Source organism: Theropithecus gelada, chromosome 8 (assembly GCF_003255815.1).
Source record: "Theropithecus gelada isolate Dixy chromosome 8, Tgel_1.0, whole genome shotgun sequence".
Lineage (NCBI taxonomy): Eukaryota > Metazoa > Chordata > Mammalia > Primates > Cercopithecidae > Theropithecus > Theropithecus gelada.
In genome coordinates, this window is record NC_037676.1 from 105,951,411 (window position 1) to 105,974,898 (window position 23,488).

The 23,488-nt window shown below is 35.2% G+C and overlaps 1 protein-coding gene across 19 annotated transcripts in view; it reads left to right on the plus strand.

Moving 5' to 3' along the window:
* The window catches only part of RIMS2 (regulating synaptic membrane exocytosis 2), a 728,068-nt gene that overhangs the window by 170,788 nt on the left and 533,792 nt on the right, over window positions 1-23,488 (plus strand). For 7 of the 19 annotated variants that reach the window (XM_025395349.1, XM_025395359.1, XM_025395360.1 and 4 more), the window contains one exon: window positions 8,171-8,182. The exons of the other annotated variants lie outside the window; for them this stretch is intronic. In XM_025395349.1, the coding sequence (XP_025251134.1) occupies window positions 8,171-8,182 (12 nt within the window). The remainder of the gene's footprint in view (window positions 1-8,170; window positions 8,183-23,488) is intronic. 19 annotated transcript variants of the gene reach the window in all.

Consider the following 23,488-nt stretch of genomic DNA (forward strand, 5'->3'; position numbering starts at 1 on the left):
CACTCGGAGTACACAACCTTCGAGAGCAGTGCAGTGTCAGGGTTCACCCAAGGACTGCAGTTGCTATGGCCTGAATGCCACTGAAATTTATTTGCGGCTCAAGGCCACTTTTGTTAGCCTGTGGTGAAGTGGGCCGGGGTTTGGGTTCTTTCTGCTGGGGTGGCAGGTTCTCCTCTGCTCCAGGACTTGTTCTAAATGCTCCCTCCAAGGGCACTTGTGGAATTCTGCCTGGTGTTAATGTTCCACTCTAAGCACATATTCTTTCTTCTGGCTATACTCTCTAGGGTTGGGTGAGGAGTGGTGTAGACAATGCTGTTCTTTTCATCCTCTTCAATGCATCTTTTCTTGTTACTATGCTAAAACTAGGTATTGTGATCTCTCACATGATGTTTTAATTTTTTGTGTAAATAGTTGTTCGAAGTTGATGTTCTTGCCAGGGACATGATCACAGGAGATTCTCTTTCACCATCTTGCTCTGCCTTCCCTAAATCATTCTCTCTTTCAATATTTTAAAGGTACTGCTTTTTTGCCTCCTCCCTTTCACTGTTTCCATTGAGAAATATATCATTTTCATCTTTTATTTTCTGTGCATAATGTAGCATTTTTTCACTTGCTGCTTAAGTATTTTTTAACACTAGTTATGTGCAATTAAATTATGTGTTTTTTTTTGGTGTGTTTTTCTTTGTGTCTCTTTCATTTGAGGTTAGTTGAGGGCCTGGGGGAGTTTTGGCCATTATTTTTCAAATATTTTTACTGTTCCCTCCTTTCTCTAGACAGCTTCAAGAATTTCTGTTCCCAATATATTAGGCAACTTGAAATTGTCATACAGTTCACTTATGTTCTTTCCTTTAATTTTAATTTTATTTTTTCTCTGTGTTTTATTTTGTATTCCTTATATTATTGTGCATTCAAATTTACTTGTCTTTTCTTCTACAATGTCAATCTGCTCTTTATAGAATTCAGTGTATTTTTTAATAATCGCAGACATTGTAGTTTCTATGACTAGAATTTTAATTTGGGACTTAAAAAGATATATTCTATGCTCTATGTAACTTTTAAAACATATAGAATACAGTTATAATTATTGTTTCAATATTCTCTTTTGCTAATTCTAACCCCCCTTGAGTCCAGGTTAGTTTTGCTTGGTTACCATCATTACGGTATGTGGGGGGTTTTTTTTCTTCTTTTTTTGTACTTTTTTCATGTGTGGTAGCTTAGGTTGGATGACAGGTGTTGTATATTTTACTTTGTTGGATGTTGGCTATTTTTGTGCTTCTATAACTGTTCTTGAGCTTTCAGATGTAGTTAAGCTAAATGGAAACAGTTTGATACTTGTACACATTCTTTCAGGGTTTGTTAGGTGTGTTTGGAGCAATGCTCAGTTTTAACACTAATTATTCTCCTCTACAGAGGAAAGACTGAGTCTTTAACCAATATCCCATGAATTATGAGTTTTTCCAGTCTTGCTGGTAGGAACAGCTATTTTCTTTCTAATTCTTTTAGATGTTCTTTTTTTTCTTTAACCCCATTCCCTTGAGTGTTTTTCTCACATGTATGTTCACTGATCATTACTGAACTGAAGACTTGAAGAAACCCCTGGAATTCTGTTGGGTTTTGCCTCTGTGCAGCTTTCTGTATCAACTCTGTCTCTTTATATGTTGAGGGTTAGCCTGATGGGGATGGTTTATGGAAGAAGGTTGGAGCCAGAGGCAATACTCCCCACTTATCTCATATTTTCCTTAAGTCTGAGGATTTGTAAAGATAATAAAATATAATCTACATTTTAGCTCAAGGAAGACATCCCTGGATTTCTTTCATTAGTTTTTCTACATTTTTATTCAAGCAAGAGACTTGTCATGTATAAAGCTTGCCTATATTCTAAACAAAAAGACTATGGAATTTAATTTTTTTTTTCAAATTTGATCATCATGCTTAGTTGCCTTATGTAGAAGGCTTTTGTTCTCAACAGGTACTAAATACATTTCTTTGATTTATCACAGCCCAAAAGAATTAATCTCAGTGAAAGCTCGTCTTACTAAGCTTATGAAATAGGATAATGAGAACACAAATATTACATAGCTTATGATTTAATTATAAAGCTATTTAAAAATTCTCTTAATGCTCTTTTAAGAGAACACAATAAAATAACCTTTTGTTTTAATTTTGAGGCTCTTTCATGTGGAACCATCCTTAACATTTAATTAATTCTCTTGAAGTACATTTAGGACATAGAGAATAAATGAAGGGCAGGACATATGGAAGTACCAACACAACAAAATTTTATGAAATATTGGCTCTCTTTGTTTCCTTTTAAGATGATACCCTCTTAATAAATAAAAGCCATATATTTAGTCAAGTGAAAAAATAATGACTTTATAAGGAAACAATTACTTTGTAATTATTGGATAGTGATATTAGAAAGACATTAAAAGTAATTTACAATAAGGATTATTTTAAGCGTCAAAGTGTGGCAACTTTAACTTTTTGTTTCTTTTGCTTTTTGGTAAGAAAAATATATTACAACCTGCTTAATCACTAATTTTGAAAAAAATAAATAATGTACTTTTTCCATAATTGTATTATTTAACATAAAATGTAACATGAATTTTTTCACTTCATAAATTATCAGATTTTAAGCATAATGACATAATTTTATAATGGTTATAAAGGAAAGTGATTTTTAAATTTTTTATTTTATTTTTAGAAAGTGATTCTTAAGCAAGTTCTTTGAAATGTATTAATATACATTGCCAATTTGGGGGTTGTTTCTCTTTGGGAATCTCTAGGTGAGTTCACAAGTTCTTCATATTCTGAAATATATTACAGCAGTCTTGAAAGTGAGATAGTATATCGCTAATGTGGAAGGAATGATTTTTGGGAGTAAGTGGTGTGAATAACTTCAAGGGCAAAGTTTTTAGTAGTGTGTTCTTAAAGCTGATCTACTTTAGAACACTTTCTTTTTTGTGAATCTTTCTTTTTCAACTCACCTTTACAACTGTTCTATTTTTCAAAAGAAAGGTACATTCCTCAGCCTTACGTATTCTGAATCTAGCTTTTATATAGTACATTGGCTCAGGGTGTAGAAATCTCTGGGGCACCACGCAAAGTGACAATTCCAGAATGTGTTGTCCTCAGGGAGAGTTCAGAGGCAAAGCAATGAGAGGGTTTATAAGAAATATAGAAGGGGGCAGCGCCTTATTTAATTCAGGCAACAGATTTTTGGCAAGATTCCATTGCCTCTTTGATTGTTTTTAGAATTAGAATTTGAATGTGAGATGGCCATTTGTGAATCATTATAATAGCTATTTTAATTTAAAAATGAAGTTGGACTCTTTTTGATAGAAAGCCACATTTGATGGTTTAACAGTGTGGAGTGGTTTGCCAAAGGGGTTATACAGTAGACATTTTCCATATATATTCTGTGTATAAGCTAAATGTGTAGTTCCGAGATTTGATGAAAATATATTGGGCAGGTGCAGTGGCTCAAGCCTGTAATCACAGCACTTTCGGAGGCCAAGGTGGGGTGGATCACTTGAGCTCAGGAGTTTGAGATCAGGCTGGGCAACATGGTGAAATCTCATCTCTATCAAAAATACAAAAAATTAGCCAGGTGTGGTGGTGAGTGCCTGTGGTCCCAGCTACTTGGCAGGCTGAGGTGGGAGGATCGCTTGAGCCTGGGAGGTGGCAGATGGAGTAAGCCAAGATCTGCCACTGCACTCCAGCCTGAGCAACAGAGCCAGACCCCATCTGAAATATACATACATATATATATATATATATATATATATAAAATACTTTTAAAATGTACTTGTACAATATACAATATATCTGAAAATGCATCCTAACCATTTAAACTTTAATTTTCTTTTTTTTTTTTTTAAGAGATGTGGTTTCACTCTGTTACCCAGGTTAGAGTGCAGAGGCACAATCACAGCTCACTGGATCCTTGAACTATGGGCTCAAGGAATCCTCCTGCTTCAGCCTCCTGAGTAGCAGAGATTACAGGTGCACACCACCTCACCCACTTAATTTTTAAACTTTTTTTTTTTTTAATAGAGACATGGTCATGCCACCTTGCCCAGGAAATAGTTATAAACCCCTGGGCTCAAACAATCCTCTTGCCTTGGCCTCCCAAAGTGCTGGGATTACAGGTGTGAGCCACCATGCCTGACTTAAAACTTAAATGTTAATTTAAAAATGTATGAGGAGTATATGGTTTTAGAGATTTATTTTAGATTAGAGAAAAAGTACTTGTAGCTCACTGGACATATGGCAAAGGCAAGGTATGCTTGGTTATTGGTACATCTACATTTGAAAGCTGCTTTTGGTATCCACTTGTTCCTAATCTCTTGGTGTCAAGGATACTGCTTAGTACATGATGTGCTCATCAGTAGTTAAGCTCCTTATCAATAGATAAGGTGAGTACCAAGTTAAATAGATTTCATTTAGCATATATAAGGAAGATTAATAATAGAATCTATAATGAATTGTAATCATAATAGGAGACTATACAACAGTTTAAGATATAAAAAATTCATGATATCACCAAAACTGTAGGATGGCAAAACAGACTGTAGATACAGGAGCACAAAGGAAATGGAAAGCAGGCAAGACATGTAAGGTGGGTTAGACATTGGTCATGAATTCCTTTATCCATTTTAAATGGAATACCTAGTTAACTTCACCCAATTTCTTTTCAGGATTCCTAACAGAAACCTTTAATTTCAAACATAAGCAAAAAGTAAATGAGCAATGAAAGAATATTTTTTGAAGTTAAAATAAAAGTGTAGTAATAATCATTATTTTTAACTTATTTTATGTTAAAATCCATTAAATAGGACATTGGATTTTTCTCCCCCTCCCCTGCCCTCCCCTCTCCTTTCCTTATCTTACCTTTCCTTTCCTTTCTTTTTGATGGATTATCACTCTTGCCCAGGCTGTAGTGCAGTGGTGAAATCTTGGCTCATTGCAACCTCTGCCTCCCGGGTTCAAGTGATTCTCCTGCTTCAGCCTCCTGAGTAGCTGGGATTACAGGCGCAGACCACCATGCTTAGCTAATATTTGTATTTTTAGTAGAGATGAGGTTTCGCCACGTTGGCCAGACTGGTCTCGAACTACTGACCTCAGGTGATCTGCCTGCCTCGGCCTCCCAAAGTGCTGGGTTTGCAGGCATGAGCCACCATGCCCGGCCTAATGTCTTGTGTTTCTAAGTTCTTTGCAGTAAATATATTAGAATACTGCTGAATCTCACTTAGTCCAAACAGACTTTCTATGTATTTCCTATTGCTGGAAGAACCCCCAAATCTACACCTCCTATAATTTTCAACTTTTTAATTGGCCCCACTATCCACTTTGTCATCTAAGCCAGAAAGGTAGGAATCATCTTAGATTTCTTTCCTTTCCCAACATTTTTTGATTTTATAATTTCCTCTCTCTGTATGTAAACTACGAATGCTGTCTTTTTTAGGTTCTCATCTTCTGTCACCTAGACTAAGGCCAGTCTTCTAATTGGTCTCTCTGCTTCAGTTTTGGCCTGTTAATCACATCCTTCAAATACTGCTGTAGTGATTTGTAAAATGCAAATTTGATTATTTTTACCTTCTGCTTAAAAATGATTCAGTGACTCCTCATCACCAGAGAGAGTCACCATTCTCTGATGTATTCCTCGCCTAATTCTAGGCATGAGCTTCACTCCATTCTAGATGTCTTAACTGGATTATGCTACTTGCACTTCTCTTATCTCTGCCTTTTTTTTCTTTTTTCTTTTCCCTGAAATACTTCTTTTATTCCCTCTAGATCCTACTCCCAGTCCACAATTCTTACCCACTTGATGAGCACTTTCTTATTTTTCTGGATTTAAGCATCATCTCCTTTATGATGCTTTCTTTGGATATCTCATGTGAATTAACCACTCACTTTTTTGTGCCACACTGGATTCTTCAGACCTTCAGTCTAGTACTCTTAAAAGTTTGTTATTATTAGTTGATTAGATCTGTTTAATTCCCCTTGACTGCTGTAGGCTTCTATGTTTTGGCACATAATGGGTCAGTAAATTAATGGAAGAAATAAGTCTACTGTACTTACCATGGGCATGTTATTGTGGGGTAAACATTTCGTTTAAGTCCAGCTCTATGCTGTAGCTCAGCACTGTGATAATGTTTTATGGAAGATGGCAATCTAAATTTGTGGATGAATTAAAAATATAAACTATACAGATAGAATTTAATTGTTGTTATTCTTGGAAAAAAGACGACCAGCCCTGAGAGAGAATATTGTAGTGGGGTGAAAGATATTTTTGGGTTGATTAGAGAAGGTAGTCAAGAAGTGAGAGGCAAGTGATGGTAGTTTGACTACACAGAATACAGAGCACTGATATAGAGGGAGGGATCAGAAAAATGGAATACTCTATCTGAAGAAGGATTCTGAGGGGGAAATTAACATTAGTTTCCTCGGAGACTGGGGAACTAATCATGGAAAATTGCACAAAGAATAGTTATTGACAGATGATTTTGTCATATGTAGTCTGAAATGGTGCCATGACAATCAAGAGGAAATATAAGAGGGGGAAAATAATGATAGAATCAATGATATGTGATAATGAGAAGGTAGATTTGGGAGTAATACATAAATTGATCTTGTGGAGAGGAAGGGTGACTGATTATTAGAAGTGATAAGATAGTAAGGATGGCCATAAGGATGGTTGATTATGAGAAAAAAGTAGTTGGTATACAATTTTTTTTAGATAATAAAATAGGATAAAATGTTAATAACTATTTAAAAGAAATTTTAACACATAATTATATTATTAAATCTTTAATGACTATTCCTGGGCATACTTCAAGTTACCACTGGAGTTTCCAGGTCTAGTAATTATGACCTAAAATAATTAGCTGATCAATTAAATTATAGAGAAAAGAGATATAAAATCAACCAAGGACACTGGCATTATATAGAGGCAGCACTATCAAGTGACTATAGTGCAATATCTGAAGTGAGAGAAGATGTTGTTTTTGTTTTTAATTTTATTTTAAGTTTCAGGATACATGTGCAGGATGTGCAGGTTTGTTACATGGGTAAATGTGTGCCATGGTGGTTTGCTGCACCTATCAGCCCATCACCTAGGTATTAAGCCCACATGCATTAGCTATTTTTCTTGAGGCTTTACGTCCCCCACCCCTATTGCCTGCCCCCCACCAACAGGCCTCAGTGTATGGTGTGTTGTTCCCCTCCCTGTGTCCGTGTGTTCTCATTGTTCAGCTCCCAAACATGTGGGATTTTAAGATAGGACTGTGTGATTGTCTTTCTTCTGAGTCACAAATGTTGTGCTATCACCCATATTTCAAAGAAACAGTGATATCTCAAAACACATGATTTGGTTTTTAATTATTGTAAGTTCTTGTATCAGTCATTATTATTGCATTATCACTTTCACTGTTATCATTACTTTATGTTAAAGAAAAGAGAAATGAAACAATTGAGTTTACTTTGTAGTTTATTTAAATGACCTTTTGACCAAAATACGTATTTTCTCATTTTCTTTTCCACACTTATCATATTGGGAAACAGTGACCCCAAATTACCAGTGGTAATCAATAATAATGACTTTAAAAAGGTTTTCTTTTTAGTTATATTAAGTATAAAAGACTTCTGAAAAAATTGGGACAGAGATAAACTTCAGAAGCAATATGTATAATTCATGTAAAATTACATTTTATCGACTTTTAATAGTATATGATGAAATTAAACATTGATGCTATGTTTTTTATTGTCTTTGTATATAAAACTTTTGTTCTTAAACATTTTTCAGTCTTTTGAGCTCAGTGTTTAACTGATTTTATTTGTAGAAAGAGCATTCTTTTTTTTCCAATGTTTGGATATTTAATTGCTTTTATGGAAATTGTTTTGTTTATATATCTTAATATATTCTCTTATGTAGCATGCTTTTGCTTGAATTGAATGAAATGTATGGAAAAAAATTTCCCCCCTAAAATTTTTTAAAATCTAAAATTTTAGATTTCAGTCAAAATGTAATTTAGACATTTTCAGAATTTTAATTTCACTAAAAAAACTTGTAGAAACTCTTATTTGTTTTAAGAATGGAATTAATTATTTCTTTTTTGTTTTGTCTTTTCTGTCTTTTCTAAATTGCTTTCGTGGATATTCACTCCAGGAGGACAAAGTGGTTAGAGTCTTTTTTTCTGTCTAATATTAGTTTTTTCTTATTGTTGTTATTGCCAGTTTTAATTTTATAGCTATATTTAATTTATATACTTCTCAGTGTTTTGTTATAGTTATGATGCATGGTCATTGCTAAACATTATAGCATATTTAAGCATGCTATCTGCTTTTACTGAAAAACTTACATTAAATTATTTACACTTTATATATTATAGATAAAAAATTGATTATTTGATTTTTAAAGAGGCTTGCCTTTTTAGAATTTTATTCAAGGAGACCTCATAGCATTCCTCATTGTGATAAAATTTCTATAATCTTCTATTATGCTAAACTCATTGTTGCACTGCTAAGGTTTTAAAATCTTATCTTTCTGAGTTACTATAAAGATTTAACTGTTGTAATAATGAAGTAATAACACTGAATATGAATTTTCTGAAGTATGTATTTGGCAGTTGATTATAAGTATTTCATGTATTTTATTTTTCTCATATGTTTTAGAATTTGGTAAAATGTTTATCTTATTATCTTCATGTTAAATATTGGATGTATTTATACTTTAAAAATACTCAGGTGGATACGACTAGACTACAGACTAGGTTTTAATAATCTGTTAGTGTGTGCCCTTAGTGGTCTGATTTGAATTTGGATTTGCCATGGAGACTGATGACTCCCTGCAAATACAGATAAAAATCCTTTTATCTGATTCTTTTGGATGAGTCAGACTTAAACTTGAGGACTTTTCAAGTTTACCCATTTCAAATTGGCATAAAACTCAAAGAGAATATCATTCAGCTGATAGTTTCTAAATAGTGTCTTCTTTTTTTTTTCTTTTACCAGCTGGAGCCTTTTTCTTCCCCTCCAAGTCTTTAGTTACTCAGTTGGGGATGATGTAGATGGTGGCAAATATTGAATGTGGGCTTAGAATAAAATCTCTGAGTAAAAGAAAGGTTACTGCAATTTCTTTCTTTTTCTTTCCCTTTAAAAAAAAACCTGTAGGAATCCTACCAAATTTTAGATGCAATTTTGAAGATATATGGGTCAATTTCTGTAGACATGTCCCAGACTGTGCATCATCCTTGATCTGGGGCAGGTTCCGTAGAGAACCTATGAGCTATCTACCAGCCCACCTGATCTTCTGACTCACAAGTAGCATAATTCAGGCAATTTATAACCTTTAGAATATCTGGTGCTACTTTTGTGTACAGAGTTAATGCAGGATGCATAATGGTCGAATTATTGTTTGTGGCTTCTGTAATGAATTCTGACACCTGCCCCAGAAATGAGGCACTTAATGATGAGAAAACCCAGCTTTAGAAATGACTTTTATGCATTGATAAGATTTCATAATTTAGCAGTCTATATTTTAAATTTAAGATTGACTACAAGATAAAAGTATAATTTTGTGTGGATTTGGGACATTGCAAATAAAATTCAGCAGGCCTTTTTATAATACTATACATCACTGTTCAATAGAACTTTCAGCAATGATGAAAATGTTTTACATCTTCACTATCCAGTTCAGTATGTTCTAGTCACATATAGCTATTGAATACTTGAAAAGTGGCTAGTTGACTGAGAAACTGAATTTTAAATTTTCTTTAATTTTAATTAATTTTAATTTAAATAACCACATGTGGTTAATGGTTAAAGTAAACCTAAGTCTAGATAGCAAATTCTATGAGTTTTCAACTTCTAAGGCAATATAGAAGCTCTTGAACTCATACTAGCAATATGATGTATGTTCTAGCAGTGGATGTGAATGCCATACAGACTCTAAGAAGAGTATACTTGTTAGTCCCAATCGTATGTAACGCCAAGGAGGATAATGGGCAAGGGACATTCTGCCAAGGTAGACTCAAGGGATATGAAAGACAGTCATCAAGGGAAAATATCTAGATAGCTCAATCAGGGGCAACCAGATAGGCTAACCAATGAAACTAAGCTATTGTTCATATACGGGTTGCTGTGTGCTATGGACAGTTGTCGCTGTATATTTATGATTGTTCATATTTATGAATGAGAGTTTTCATTACAGTTACCCTGTTTTTTCTCAATCATTGTGTATTGGGTGTATTGGGAACAGGTATAATTTGTCTTCTAGTGTATAGTTGAGTGGTTCACAATGATGCACACTGGGCCATGATGGTAAGATTTGTTTTTCCTCAGAGATCCTGGATTTGGAATTAGATTTTATAACTAGATGAAACTTTGGGATTACCTCCTTTAGGGAGGAGGAGAATGTATTACATGCAAAATATATGTATGGAATGTTGAATAGCTGAAAAAGGAGACTGTTATTGACTATGCTCAATGGCTCAACAACCTTTTTTTGTGTGTGTGGGTGGTGGGGAGGAAGCTGGGGGTCACTCACTCTGTTGCCCAGGCTGGAGTGCAGTGGTGTGATCTCAGCTCACTGCAACCTCCATCTCCCGAGTTCAAGCGATTCTCCTGCCTCAGCCTCCCAAGTGGCTGGGATTACAGGTGCCTGTCACCTCCCCCGAGTACTTTTTTTTGTGTGTATTTTTAGTAGAGACAGAGTTTCACCATGTTGGCCCAGCTGATCTCGAATGCCTCGGCCTCCTAAAGTGCTGGGATTATAGGTGTGAGCGACTGCGCCCCTCCTCCAACAGACATTTTTAACTTCCTTCCCTCTTGCAGTCCCCACTGGAAGAATATAAACTATTCTTAGCTTTCCTTGTAACTGGGAATGGCTGTGTGACACAGTTCTAGCAAATGAGTTATAAGAAAGTATTTGAGAACTGCTGGGAGGTCATGAGTTAAAAAAAAGATGTAGCTGGCACAACCTTTTAGTGCAAAAGTAATGTTTTGACTTGACCAGCCATTTGTGATGATGAAGGAAGGGCCAAGAGCACTGGAGTCATTAGTCATGACATTGTTGAGCCACTGATTCGATGTAATCAGATACTTTTCCCAATGTGAGAAAAATATTCCCTTCCCAAATTTGTTTCTGTCACCAGTAGTCAATGTTTTTTTGCTTCTTATACCCAAAAATACTCCTAATGGAAACACTAGTAAGATATGCAGTGTGCAGCAGGGAAGCCATACAAACATCTAGAGTTGATTTTCTTCAGAAATGCAGAAGTGCAGTAAAGGAAGTGCATGATGATCATTGCCCAGTACTCATCTATATGTTTTTGCCTCTATACATGTTTTAAGAAGTAGGATCATTTAACACATTTTCTCATTTATTACATATAAATAGCCTCAGGCTGTTAGTAGTAAATTACTATGAACATGTTGGTCTTAGAGATTGAATTTTTCCTCAGTTATGAATTATTCTATTTTGCATAGGATCAAAATAAAGAGAATTGAAATTTTTTAAACATAATTTTACATTTCCCAGACCTTTTAGGATGCATAGAGCAAATAAGTAAACTGACGCTCTATGGTAAATTATTTTCTCACAGGCCAGAACATGTATCTAACTGTTCATCTATTACTAAATACTGACCTTGACATGTCTAGTGAGAACCACATGAAATTAAAGTTTTGGAACAAAATTAAGCCCGTTTCACTGTCTAGAGGCATATCATCTGTTTATAGAAAGACAACTTTAATGTGGGTGTTAAATTATTCCTTTTTCTCTTTTTACAACAGTTATTAGTTTTCTTAGGATATTGGTATCTCTTGAGACAACACTAGATAAAAGTGTCACTTGTTATTAACAGGTTGTTAACTTTTATTATACAAGAATAATGTTACTAATGATCACGATTATTGAAATGAAGGGTGTGGAAGGGTGATATATGGCTTGCAGTAATTCTCACATTTCAGAAGCATACAAGTTATCTCTTGGTTTACAGGCTGCAGCTACAATATTCAGAGGAAGGTGCTCTGTGTTTTCAATGTAATCTCTTTCTGATTAAGCACATTATACCTTCGTAATTTAAGCACATAGGCCTTCATAACCTATGTATTCTTCTAGCTGCTCATTGTTCTCATATAGAGTTGCAATTTAGCATATACTTACGCTAAATAAAGTATATGCAATTTAGCATATACTTAAAAGTATTTTTCAAATTACATCATTTTTGATTATTCCATTTCATCTGGGCAATGGCTGTGTGGAGCTGGAGCTTCATTCCAGTAAATACTGACTTAACACTGGTAGATTAATTTATTTGCATTTGCACTTCTATTTATTAATACAGTAACATGTAAATCACCTTAACAAAATCGTTCTAGAAACTGAATATAACAGTCTGTCATAGCAAACTTACAAAAAAATCACAAGTTTATGTATTACTGCTACCATTAGACCTATTATATTGTAAACCTGACAAAGACCAGCATTCTTACCTTGTTTAACCAGGAAATTAGACAAACATCCAGAGTATTTTTATCAGCAACATAGAAGTATTTTGGACTGTATTATTCAGACAGCATACTATTCAGTAAGAATATGGGACAAAATGAATCTAGAAGGCTAGAAGAGTTTTGAGTAATTTAAAAGGCAGAGAGAGGCTACTGACTATTTGTTTTAATATATTATACATTATGAATCTTTTTTCTAAACTTAGAATGTATAATTCTAAGTTTAGAAATTATAATTTTAAAAATTATATATTTTATATATAAAAATTTATATAAAAATTATATATTTTACATATTTTAAAATTATAATTTTAATTATAAAATTTAATTATAAAATTTAAAATTATAGTTATAAAATTATTTTAATTTAAAATTTTAAAATTTAAAATTTAAATTTAAATTAAATTAAAATTAAAATTAAAAATTTTAAATTATAATTTTAATTATGAAATTTAAAGTTATAATTATAAAATTATAATTTTAATTCTAAGTTTAGAAATTATAATTTTAAAATTATGGTTTTAAAAACCATTCACCTGCTTGCATATTTAGAATAAATTCACAAATGAACTTAGAAAACCTCATTTAGTTCTTGATATGGTTCGGATTTGTATCCCTGATCAAATCTCATGTTCCCTTGTAATCCCCAGTGTTAGAGGTGGGGCCTGGTGAGAGGTGATTGATCATGGGGGTGGATCCTTCATGAATGGTTTAGCACCATCCCTTTGGTGCTGTTCTCCTGATAGAGTTCTTACAAGATCTAGTTGTTTAAAAGTGTGTAACACCTCCCTACTCCTCTCTTTTGCTCCTGCTCTGGCCATGTAATATGTCCTGGCTTCCCCTTTGCCTTCCGCCATGATTGCATGTTTCCTGAGGCCGTGTTTGTTTGTTTTCTGAGGCCTCCCCAGAAGCCAAGCAGACGCCAGAATCATGCTTCCTGTACAGCCTGAGAAACTGCGAGCCAATTAAACCTGTTTTCTTTATAAATTATGCAGTCTCAGGTATTTCTTTATAGCAATATGAGAATGGACTAATACAGTTCTCCTATAAAAAGGGATTAAAATTCACACTGTGAAAATTCTGTGAATTAAAATATACTATAGGGCAATTATAAAAAATGTATATGACAACTGAAAATATTAATAAAGAACATATGTTGAAGTTTTATAGAAGATGATATTAGTAAGAACTGATTTAAAATGACTTTCAGTTTGGCTGGGATAGAGTTCACAGAAAGTTGGAGAGATGACAAAGCATACTTATAATTGCAGCATACCTAACTTTTTGTGAGCAGGCACAGGTCATACATTTTTATTATACATTTTACTGCTTTTTAATCTTTTAGATAAGTTTGTTTTGAGCAAGTTATTTCAATCGTGAATACCATTCCATCCAATCTATAACTGAAAATGAAATCTATTTTCTTATCCTGCATGGGATTCCCGTAACTATAAAATACCATCAGTGAGAGTTTATGAGCTCCTAAAGTGGGAGAAAATGTCAGTGGCTATATAGGGTTGGTGGATTTGAGAGTTGAGAAGAGAATAAAAAGATAGAGGAGTCAAGGATGACAACTAGCTTTCTGCATTGAATGAGGATATTTGTGCTGAAACCAGTATATGGAAGATGGAAGAGCCTTTTTGGGGTGGTGGGGGTCAGAGGGTGAGGGTAGGGAAGGCAATGATTTTATGAAGATATTGAATTTGAAGAGCCTTCAGGAAACCAGGGTAGATATGTTCATTAATATCATTTAACATTTATTGGCCAGGTGTGGTGACTCACACCTATAATCCCAGCACTTTGGGAGGCCAAGGTGGGCAGATCACTTGAGGCCAGGAGCTTGAGACTAGCCTGGCCAACGTGGTGAACTCTACTCTACTAAAAATGCAAAAAAAAAGTTAGCCTAGTGTCGTGGTGCACGCCTGTACTCCCAGCCACACAGGGGTGAGGGGGTGGTTTCGGGATTGTTCAAGCATATTACAGTTATTGTGCACTTTATTTCTATTATTATTACATTGTAATATATAATGAAATAATTATACAATTCATCATAATATAGAATCAGTGGGAGCCCTGAGCCTGTTTTCCTGCAACTAGATGGTTCCACCTAGAGTCGATGGGAGACAGTGACAGATCATCGGGCATTAGATTCTGATAAGCAGTGAGCAACCTAGATCCCTCCCATGTGCGGTTCACGATAGGGTTTGTGTTCCTATGATAATCTAATGCCAACACCGATCTGACAGGAGGTAGAGCTCAGGCAGTAATGCAAGTGATGGGGAGCTGCTGTAAATATAGATAAAGCTTTGCTTGCTCCCACCACTCACCTCCTGCTGTGCAGCCCAGTTCCTAACAGGTCATGGATTGGTACTCGTGATCTGTTGGGGGTATCTTTGATCTAATAGGTTCTGCATAGATTCTTCTCTTGTTAGCTTTGTTGGGTCTTTCCAGGGCCTTGATTTAATATGTCTGACTAGGACAGAGCTGGGAAAGAACACCATATGGACCAGGTCTTTTTTGTATGAAACTGCTTGTGATTTCTCATCTCTGGCAGAATAAATTGATATATTTTCATTTTCAAGACCAGCCTGACCAACATGGAGAAACCCTACCTCTACTAAAAAATGCAAAAATTAACCGGGCATGTGACCCACCTGTAATCCCAGCTACTTGGGAGGCTGAGGCAGGAGAATCGCTTGAACCCAGGAGGTGGAGGTTGCAGTGAGCTGAGATCGTGCCACTGCACTCCAGCCTGGGTGACAGAGCAAGACCCTGTCTCCAAAGAAACAAACAAAGAAACAAAAAGAAAATGATTTGTGGGTTGTTTTTCATTAAAAGGTAAACCTTACCGAGGACTTCCTTACCCGCACTATCTGCCTAAATAATTTCTTAACTCCTGTACCATCAGTGCTTTATTTTGATCTTTTGATGATGTCATGTTTCTCTGATTATTCAGAATCTTTTGGACTTGTATTGGTGTGGGCACATTTGAGGAAGTAAGCACTTCTTGTTCTCTTTACAAACTGGCTTCAGCAGGAAAAGGCTTTTACCAGTTAGCCTGTTCAGAGATTCTAGACCAAGTGTCTTCAGGATCCATGGGCAGGCTTGCTGCTGGAGTCTGTGGGTCAGATGGCTTGGTACCTAGGTCAGTGGACAAGCAGGCCTGACTCTTGTGCCCACAGGGGCTGGCATGTTTCCAGCATATGTGTGTGGCCTGGAGTCTGCATTCATAAGGACTGACTTGCAGCCTAGGGTATCATGGGCTGGCCTGGTCCTGGGTGGATCTAGAGCCTGGGACTGTGGGTGCTGGCATGGAGTCTCTGTCCACAGGTGCTGGCCTGATGACTGGAGCTACTAGGTCCAACCTGGAGTCTGAGGCTGTGGGGGCTAGCCTGGTGATGGGACTTGCTTGATCCCTGAGTCAACATGAAAGGCTTGAAGTCTAGGTCTATAGGGTCTAGCCTGGAGTCGGAGGCCACAGAGCTGGCCCAGCACTGGAAAAGGACAGGAACCTTGGTGTGTAGGAGCTGGTCTTATCCTGATGTGGGCCTAGAGTCTGAGTTCACTGTGGGGGAGCCTGGAGCCTGGGGCCAGGAGGAATGGCCTGGTGCTAGGGGAAGCTTGGAGATGGGGTCCACAGGAGCTGGCTTTGTGCCAGTGGTCACTGGGGAAGGCCTGATGCTGGGGTACCCACTGAAGTCAGGTGCTTGCTTCACCCTCTTCCCCACTCAACCCACAGAAATTATCTCTCTTGGCACTGTACTGCACGGATGTGAGGGAGGGGTGATGTAAATAATGTGAAACTGTCCTTCCTACCCCCTTCAATGCGTCTGTTCCTATTTCTGTGTTCCACCCAGGTACTATAATCTCTTACCTGGATTCCTTAGCTCTTGTGAATGTATTTTTATGGTTGGATTGCTGTTTAAATTGATGTTTCTGAGAGGGGGTGAGAGTAGAAAAGCCCTACTCTGCCATCTTCCTGATATCACTCTCTGCATTTCTCTTATTGTGTACTATTCCTTTCTCATTTGTATTACTATGTTTGTATTTTTAAATATGGTTTCTTTGTTAAAGAATATAATTCTTTACCACATATGCTGAAAATATCTCAGGTCTTATTTTTTCTTTTGACTTCATTTAGATGTAAAACCATTTAATTGCCTTTAGTCAAATTTATCAGTCTTTTTAGCACTGGATTTTGTTACACATAGTAAAAGTTTATTTCAATATTACAAAAATGAATTCTCCAATATTTTATCTTTTTTTTAGAATAGTTATTAAGTTTTAAAAATTATTTACGGCTTTGATTTATTCAGAATTCATTTTGATGTACAATATAAGATATGGATCCTACTTTATTTCATATTGTTACTCATTTGTCATAATACTATTTATTGAGTAACCTATTTTTTTGTCGTCTAATGTTCACAGCCACTTTTTTCATATGTAGAATTCCCATATGCATTCTGGCACATTTCTGGTCTTTTTAATCTGCCCATTGATTTTTCAATTATTTTGCCAATACAAGTACCACATAGTTTAATGACTGCATCTTTTTAGTATGTGTTACTAGTAGCTTGTAGCAATGGTCAGTGGCATACTAAGGGACTATTGTTGGTAGTGGACCACCCTGGCTCTAGACAGTGTGAGGTGGATGAACTGTCTGTAGAAAATATTTTAAAAATATGGAAAGGGACTAAAAATTGGCCTGTTTATTAACTCCATATGTGAACAAAACTAAATTTAATACTAAATTTAGTGTTAAAATACTCCTCCCCACTGTGGCAGATTACAACTCCTATCTCCCCCACCCCCACATTTGTTACACTACTGGAGTTAGTTTCCTCACATTACTCTTCTTTACAAAAATTTCCTGGCTATTTTATTTCCTTTCAGAAAGTGTAACTTGAACATAATAAGGTGCACAGAATTTAAGCATAGTTTGATGAATTTTGAAAGATATGTATATTCCCAATGTGCCTAGCACCACATCAAGATATATATTGTTTTCATCATCCTAGGAGGTTTATGCATGCCCTTTTCCTGTCAGTTTTTTATCCCCATCTCCCAAAAGACAATCACCCTTCTGACATTTATTACCATAGGTAGATTTGCCTGTTTTTGAACTTCATATAAATGGAATCATATAATATGTAGTATCGTCTTTCAATTCAAAATCTATGAGATTCATCCATGATGTTGCCTATAACTGTAGTTTGTTCCTTTTTACTGCTGATACTACTTTATTATATGAATATGCCACAATTTGTTTATCCATTCTTCTGTTGTGGGAATAAGGATTGCTTCCAGTGTTGTTGGCTACAATAAAGCCACTGTAAACATTTGTGTTCAGGTCTTTTTGTGGGCTTTTATGTTTCTTTTTGGTAGAACCTAGGAGTAGAGTATGCCGGATCAAGAAGCTGGATTCAATTTTCATTGCAAACAGTTTTACAAAGGTCATATACAATTTTATATTCTTATCAGCCAAATATGAACACTCTGGTTGCTCCCTAACTTCACCAGCATTTGGCTGGGTTACTGGTTTGGCTTTTTGTTTCCATTTTTCTAATGACCAATGATGATGAGCATTATTTGTGTTTTTTGGCCATTCATATTACTTCTTTTGAGAAATGTCTGCTTCAATCTTATGCCTAAATTTGGGTTGTTTGTATTTTTATTATTGACTTACAGATGTTCTCACTCTATATATATACCGAACAAATATCATATATAGATGGTTCCTGACTTATGATGGTTTGACTTATAATTTTTAACTTTACAATGGTGAGAAAGCAATATGCATTTATTATGCTCCTTGACTTATGATGGAGTTACATGTAAATAAACCCATCATAAGTTAAAGATATTGTAAGTTGAAAATAAGCTTTTAACTTAAGATATTTTCAGCTTAATGTTGGGTTTATAGGACATATCCCCATTGTAAGTCAAGGAGCATCTGTTAAGGATTGAGAATATTTTCTGTCTGTGGCTTGGGTTTTCATTTTCTTAATGGTGTATTTTGGAGAACAGATAATTTACATTTTGATGAAGTCCAATTTATTAACTTTTTCTTTTATGGTTAGTGCTTTTTGTAGCCTAAGAAATCTTTCCCTGTCTCAGGGATGCAAAGATATTCCCTTGCTATACTTTTTAAATTTAGTTTTCGTTCTTTATTTTAGAATCAATTTGTTTAGTCCTAAATAGCCCATATAGGTGTGTTTTACTGGGATCACATTTAATTTATGGATAAGTTTGGGAAGAATTATCATCTTTATGATATTAAGTCTTCATATTCAAAATTAGAATGTTTTTTTTATCTATTCACCTTCCTTTATGTCCCTCAATGGGATTATTTTATATATATATATTGTGTGTGTGTGTGTGTGTGTGTGTGTGTGTGTGTGTATATATATATATATATTTTTTGAGACGGAGTCTCACTTTGTAGCTCAGGCTGGAGTGCAGTGGTGCTATCTCGGCTCACTGCAACTTGTCTCCTGGGTCCCAGTTAAAGCAGTTCTCCTGCTTCAGCCTCCCAGATAGCTGAGATTGTAGGCATGCACCACCACGCCCAGCTAATTTTTGTATTTTTAGTAGAGACGGGGTTTCACTATGTTGGCCAGGCTGGTCTTGAACTGCTGACCTTGTGATTCGCCCACCTCGGCCTCCCAAAGTGCTGGGATTACAGGCGTGAGCCACCGCACCCAGTCAATTTTATATATTTCTTAATAATTTTATTTTAAGATTATAAATAAAATATTTTTACTACTTCTACTTGTTTTTATATAGAAAGAATATTGTGTTTTGTGTGTTATTAATGTACACAGCTACCTTTCTGAATGATATTATTTGAATTTTTTAGTTGTTTCTCTTGAATTTTAACAATATGCAACCATATGACCAGAAAATAATAATAATTTACCTTCGTCTTTCTCATTTTATTTCTCTTGTTTAATTGCATTAGCTAGACTCTTGAGAATAATGTGAAATAACAATATATTCACTTATGTAACTGAAATAATCTTTATAAATTGTCATTTTGTTATATTTTAAATTTTACTTGATGATAGTTTGCAAGTATTTTCTTCTATTCTGTGGGTTGTCTCTTCACTTTGTTTATTATTTCCTTTGATGTGCAGAAGTTTTTTTTTTTTTTTTTTTTTTTTTTTTTTAACTTCATGTGATCTCATTTGTCCACCTTTGCTTTGGTTGCCTCTGCTTTTAGGGTATTACTCAAGAAATCTTTGCCCAGACCAATGTCCTGGAGTGTCTCCTACCTGGTAGTAATTTCATAGTTTCAGGTGCTAGATATAAGTCTTTTGGCAAGAGATTGGGATCTAGTTTTATTCTTCCGTATGTGGATATGCAGTTTCCTCAGCACCTTTTATTGAAGAGACTGACATTTTCCCAGTGTATGTTCTTGGCACCTTTGTCAAAAATAAGTTCACTGTTGATGTATGGATTTGTTTCTGGGTTCTGTATTGTGATCCATTGATATATGTGTCTGTTTTTATGCTAGTACTGTGCTGTTTTCATTAGTGTAGCTTGGTAGTATAATTTGAAGTCAAGTAATGTGATTCCTCCAGTGTTATTCTTTTTCCTTAAGATAGCTTTGTCTATTCTGGGTCTTTTGTGTTTCCATACAAATTTTAGTATTTTTTTTTTATTTCTGTGAAGAATCTTACTTCACAGTATTTTAATAGGGATCTCATTAAATCTGTCAGTTACTTTGGGTAGTATGGACACTGTAACAATATTGATCTTTCCAGTTAATGAACATGGAATATCTTTTCATTTTTTTGTGTGTGTTCTCTTCAGTTTCCTCCATTAATGTTTTACAATTTTTGTTCTAGAGATCTTTTACTTCTTTGGTTAATTCCTAGGTGTTTGATATTATTTGTGTTTATTGTAAATGGGATGGCTTTCTTGATTTCTTTTTCAGATTTTTTACTGTTGGCATATAGCAATGCTGCTGATTTTGGTATGTTGATTTTATATTCTGGAACTTTACTGAATTTATCGGTTTGAATAGGTTTTTGGTGGAGTCTTTAGGTTTTTCCAGATGAATTCTTTTCTGGTTGCTTTATCTAGGACCTCCAGTACTATGTTGAATAACAGTGGTGAAAGTGGTCATTATTGTCTTGTTCCAGATCTAAGGGGAAATGCTTCTAGTTGTTCCCTGTTCAGTATATTACTAGCTGTGGGTCTGTCATACATGGCTTTTATTTTGTTCAGGTGTGTTAGCTCTATACCCTTTTTTGGGGGGATGTGCCCTTCTTTTAGTTTTCTGTGCCCTTTTTAAAAAGTTTTTCCCTGTACAGTGTTATGCTAGATATAGTCCTGTTACATATGGCTTTTATTTTGTTGAGGTATGCTCCTTTTTTTTTTTTTTTTTTTTTTTTTAAGATTTCTCTCTTGAAGGAATGGTGAATTGTATCACTTGCTTTATTGTTATCAGTTGAAATGATCATGTCGTTTTTGTCCTTCATTCTGTTGACGTGATGTAACAAATTGATAGATTTATGTATGTTAAGCCATCCTTGTATCCCTGGGATAAATCTCATTTGGTCATGATGAATAATCTTTCTAATGTATTGTTGAATTTGGTTTGCTAGTATTGTGTTGAGAATTTTTGCATCAATGTTCATCAGTGATTTTGGCCTTTAGTTTTTTTGTTTTTCACTGTGTCTTTGTCTGATTTTGGTATCAGGGTCATAATGGCCTCATAGAATTAGTTTGGAAGTATTCCCTTCTTTATTTTTGGGAATACTGTAAGATTGGTATTAGTTTTTCCTTAACTGTTTGGTAAAATTCAGCAATGAAGACATTGGATCCTGGGCTTCTCTTTGCTGGGAAACTTTTAATTATGGCTTTGATCTCATTACTTGTTCTTGGTCTAGCCAAGCTTTGGAGTTCTTCATGTTTGGATCTTGGTAGGTTGTATGTGTCTATGAATTTATCTATTTTTTCTAGGTTTTCCAACTTATTGGCATATTGGTGTTCATAGTAGCCTCTAATGATCCTTTGAATTTCTGCAATATCAATTTTAATATCTCCTTTTTCATGTCTGATTTATTTCAGTTTTCCTTCTTTTTTTCTTAGTCTGGCTAAAAGTTTATTTTGTTTACCTTTTCAAAATACTAACTTTGTTTTATTGATCTTTTGTATTTTTTCATTTTATTTTCATTTATTTCTAGTATGGTTTTTATTATTACTTTTACTAATTTTGGGTTTGATTTTCTAGTTCTTTAAGATGCACTGTTTGTTTAAGTTTTTCTACTTTTTTGGTATTCGTTTATTGTTATGAACTTTCTTCTTAGTACTGCTTTTGCTGTACCCCATAGGTTTTGGTATGTTGTATTTCCATTTTCATTTGTTTCAAGAAACTTTTCAGTTTCCTTCTTAATTTGTTCATTGGCCTACAAGTCACTCAGGAGCATTGTTTAATTTCCATGTGTTAATATGGTTAGTAAAATTCCTCTTGTTATTGATTTTTAGTTTATTTCATTGTGGTCAGAGAAGATACTTAATATAATGTTAGTTTTTCTAGAATTTTTAGACTTGTTTTGTGGTCTAGCATATGGTCTATGCTTGAGAATGATTCATGTGCTGAGGAAAATAATGTATATTCTGTAGTTGTTGAATGCAGTGTTCTGTAATTATCTATTAGGTCCATTTGGACTATACTGCAGATTATGTTTGATGTTTCTTTGTTGACTGTCTGCTATGATGATTTGTCCAGTGCTGAGAGTGGGGTGTTGAAGTCTTCAGGTATCATTGTATTGTCGGTGGGTGGCAGGGGGGTTAGGTCTCTCTCTCTTTCTTTAGCTCTGGTAATATTTGCTTTCTATTTCTGAGTGCTCCAGTGTTGGGTGATTATATTTTTGCAGTTGTTATATGTATAGAGGAGCTCTAATAATATTCGCTTTCTATTTCTGGGTGCTCCAGTGTTGGGTGATTATATATTTGCAATTGTTATATTCTTTTGCTGATTGACACCATTATCATTATATAATGACCTTCTTTGTCTCTTTTTATAGTTTTTGTCTTGAAATTTATTTTGTCTAAATATAGCTAACTTGTACACTTTAACCTAATTTCCCCACTTTTTAACTTTTGTTGTTTCTATTTATATCTTATTATACTGTCTTTGGAAATTTTTTGTAGTTACTATCTTGATAGATTCATCTTTTGGTCTTTCTGCTCAAGTTATGAGTAGTTTACACATCACAATTGCATTGGTATAATCTGTGTTTTTCTGTGTAGTTACCATTAGCAATGAGTTTTGTACCTTTGGATAATTTTTTATTGCTCATTAACATTATTTTCTTTGAGAGAGAAGAACTCTAGTATTTTCTGTAGGACAGATCTGATGTTGATGAAATCTCTCAGCTTTATTTTGTCTGGGAAAGTCTGTATTTCTCCCTCATGTTTTAAGGATGTTTTCACTGTGTATTAGTTCATTTTTATGTTGCTGATAAATATGTATCTGAGACTGGATAACTTATAAAGGAAAGAGGTTTAATTGACTCACAGTTCCATATGAGTGGGAGACCTCACAGTCATGGCGGAAGGCGAGGAGGAGCAAAGTCCCATCTTACATGGATGGTGGCAGTCAAGAGAGAGCTTGTGCAGGGGAACTCCTCTTTATAAAACCATCAGATTGGCCGGGCGCGGTGGCTCAAGCCTGTAATCCCAGCACTTTGGGAGGCCGAGACGGGCGGATCATGAGGTCACAAGATCAAGACCATCCTAGCTAACATGGTGAAACCCTGTCTCTACTAAAAAAATACAAAAAAAAAACTAGCCGGGCGAGGTGGCGGGCGCCTGTAGTTCCAGCTACTCGGGAGGCTGAGGCAGGAGAATGGCATGAACCCAGGAGGCGGAGCTTGCAGTGAGCTGAGATCTGGCCACTGCACTCCAGCTCAGGCGACAGAGCAAGACTCCGTCTCAAAAAAAAAAAAAAAAAAAAAAA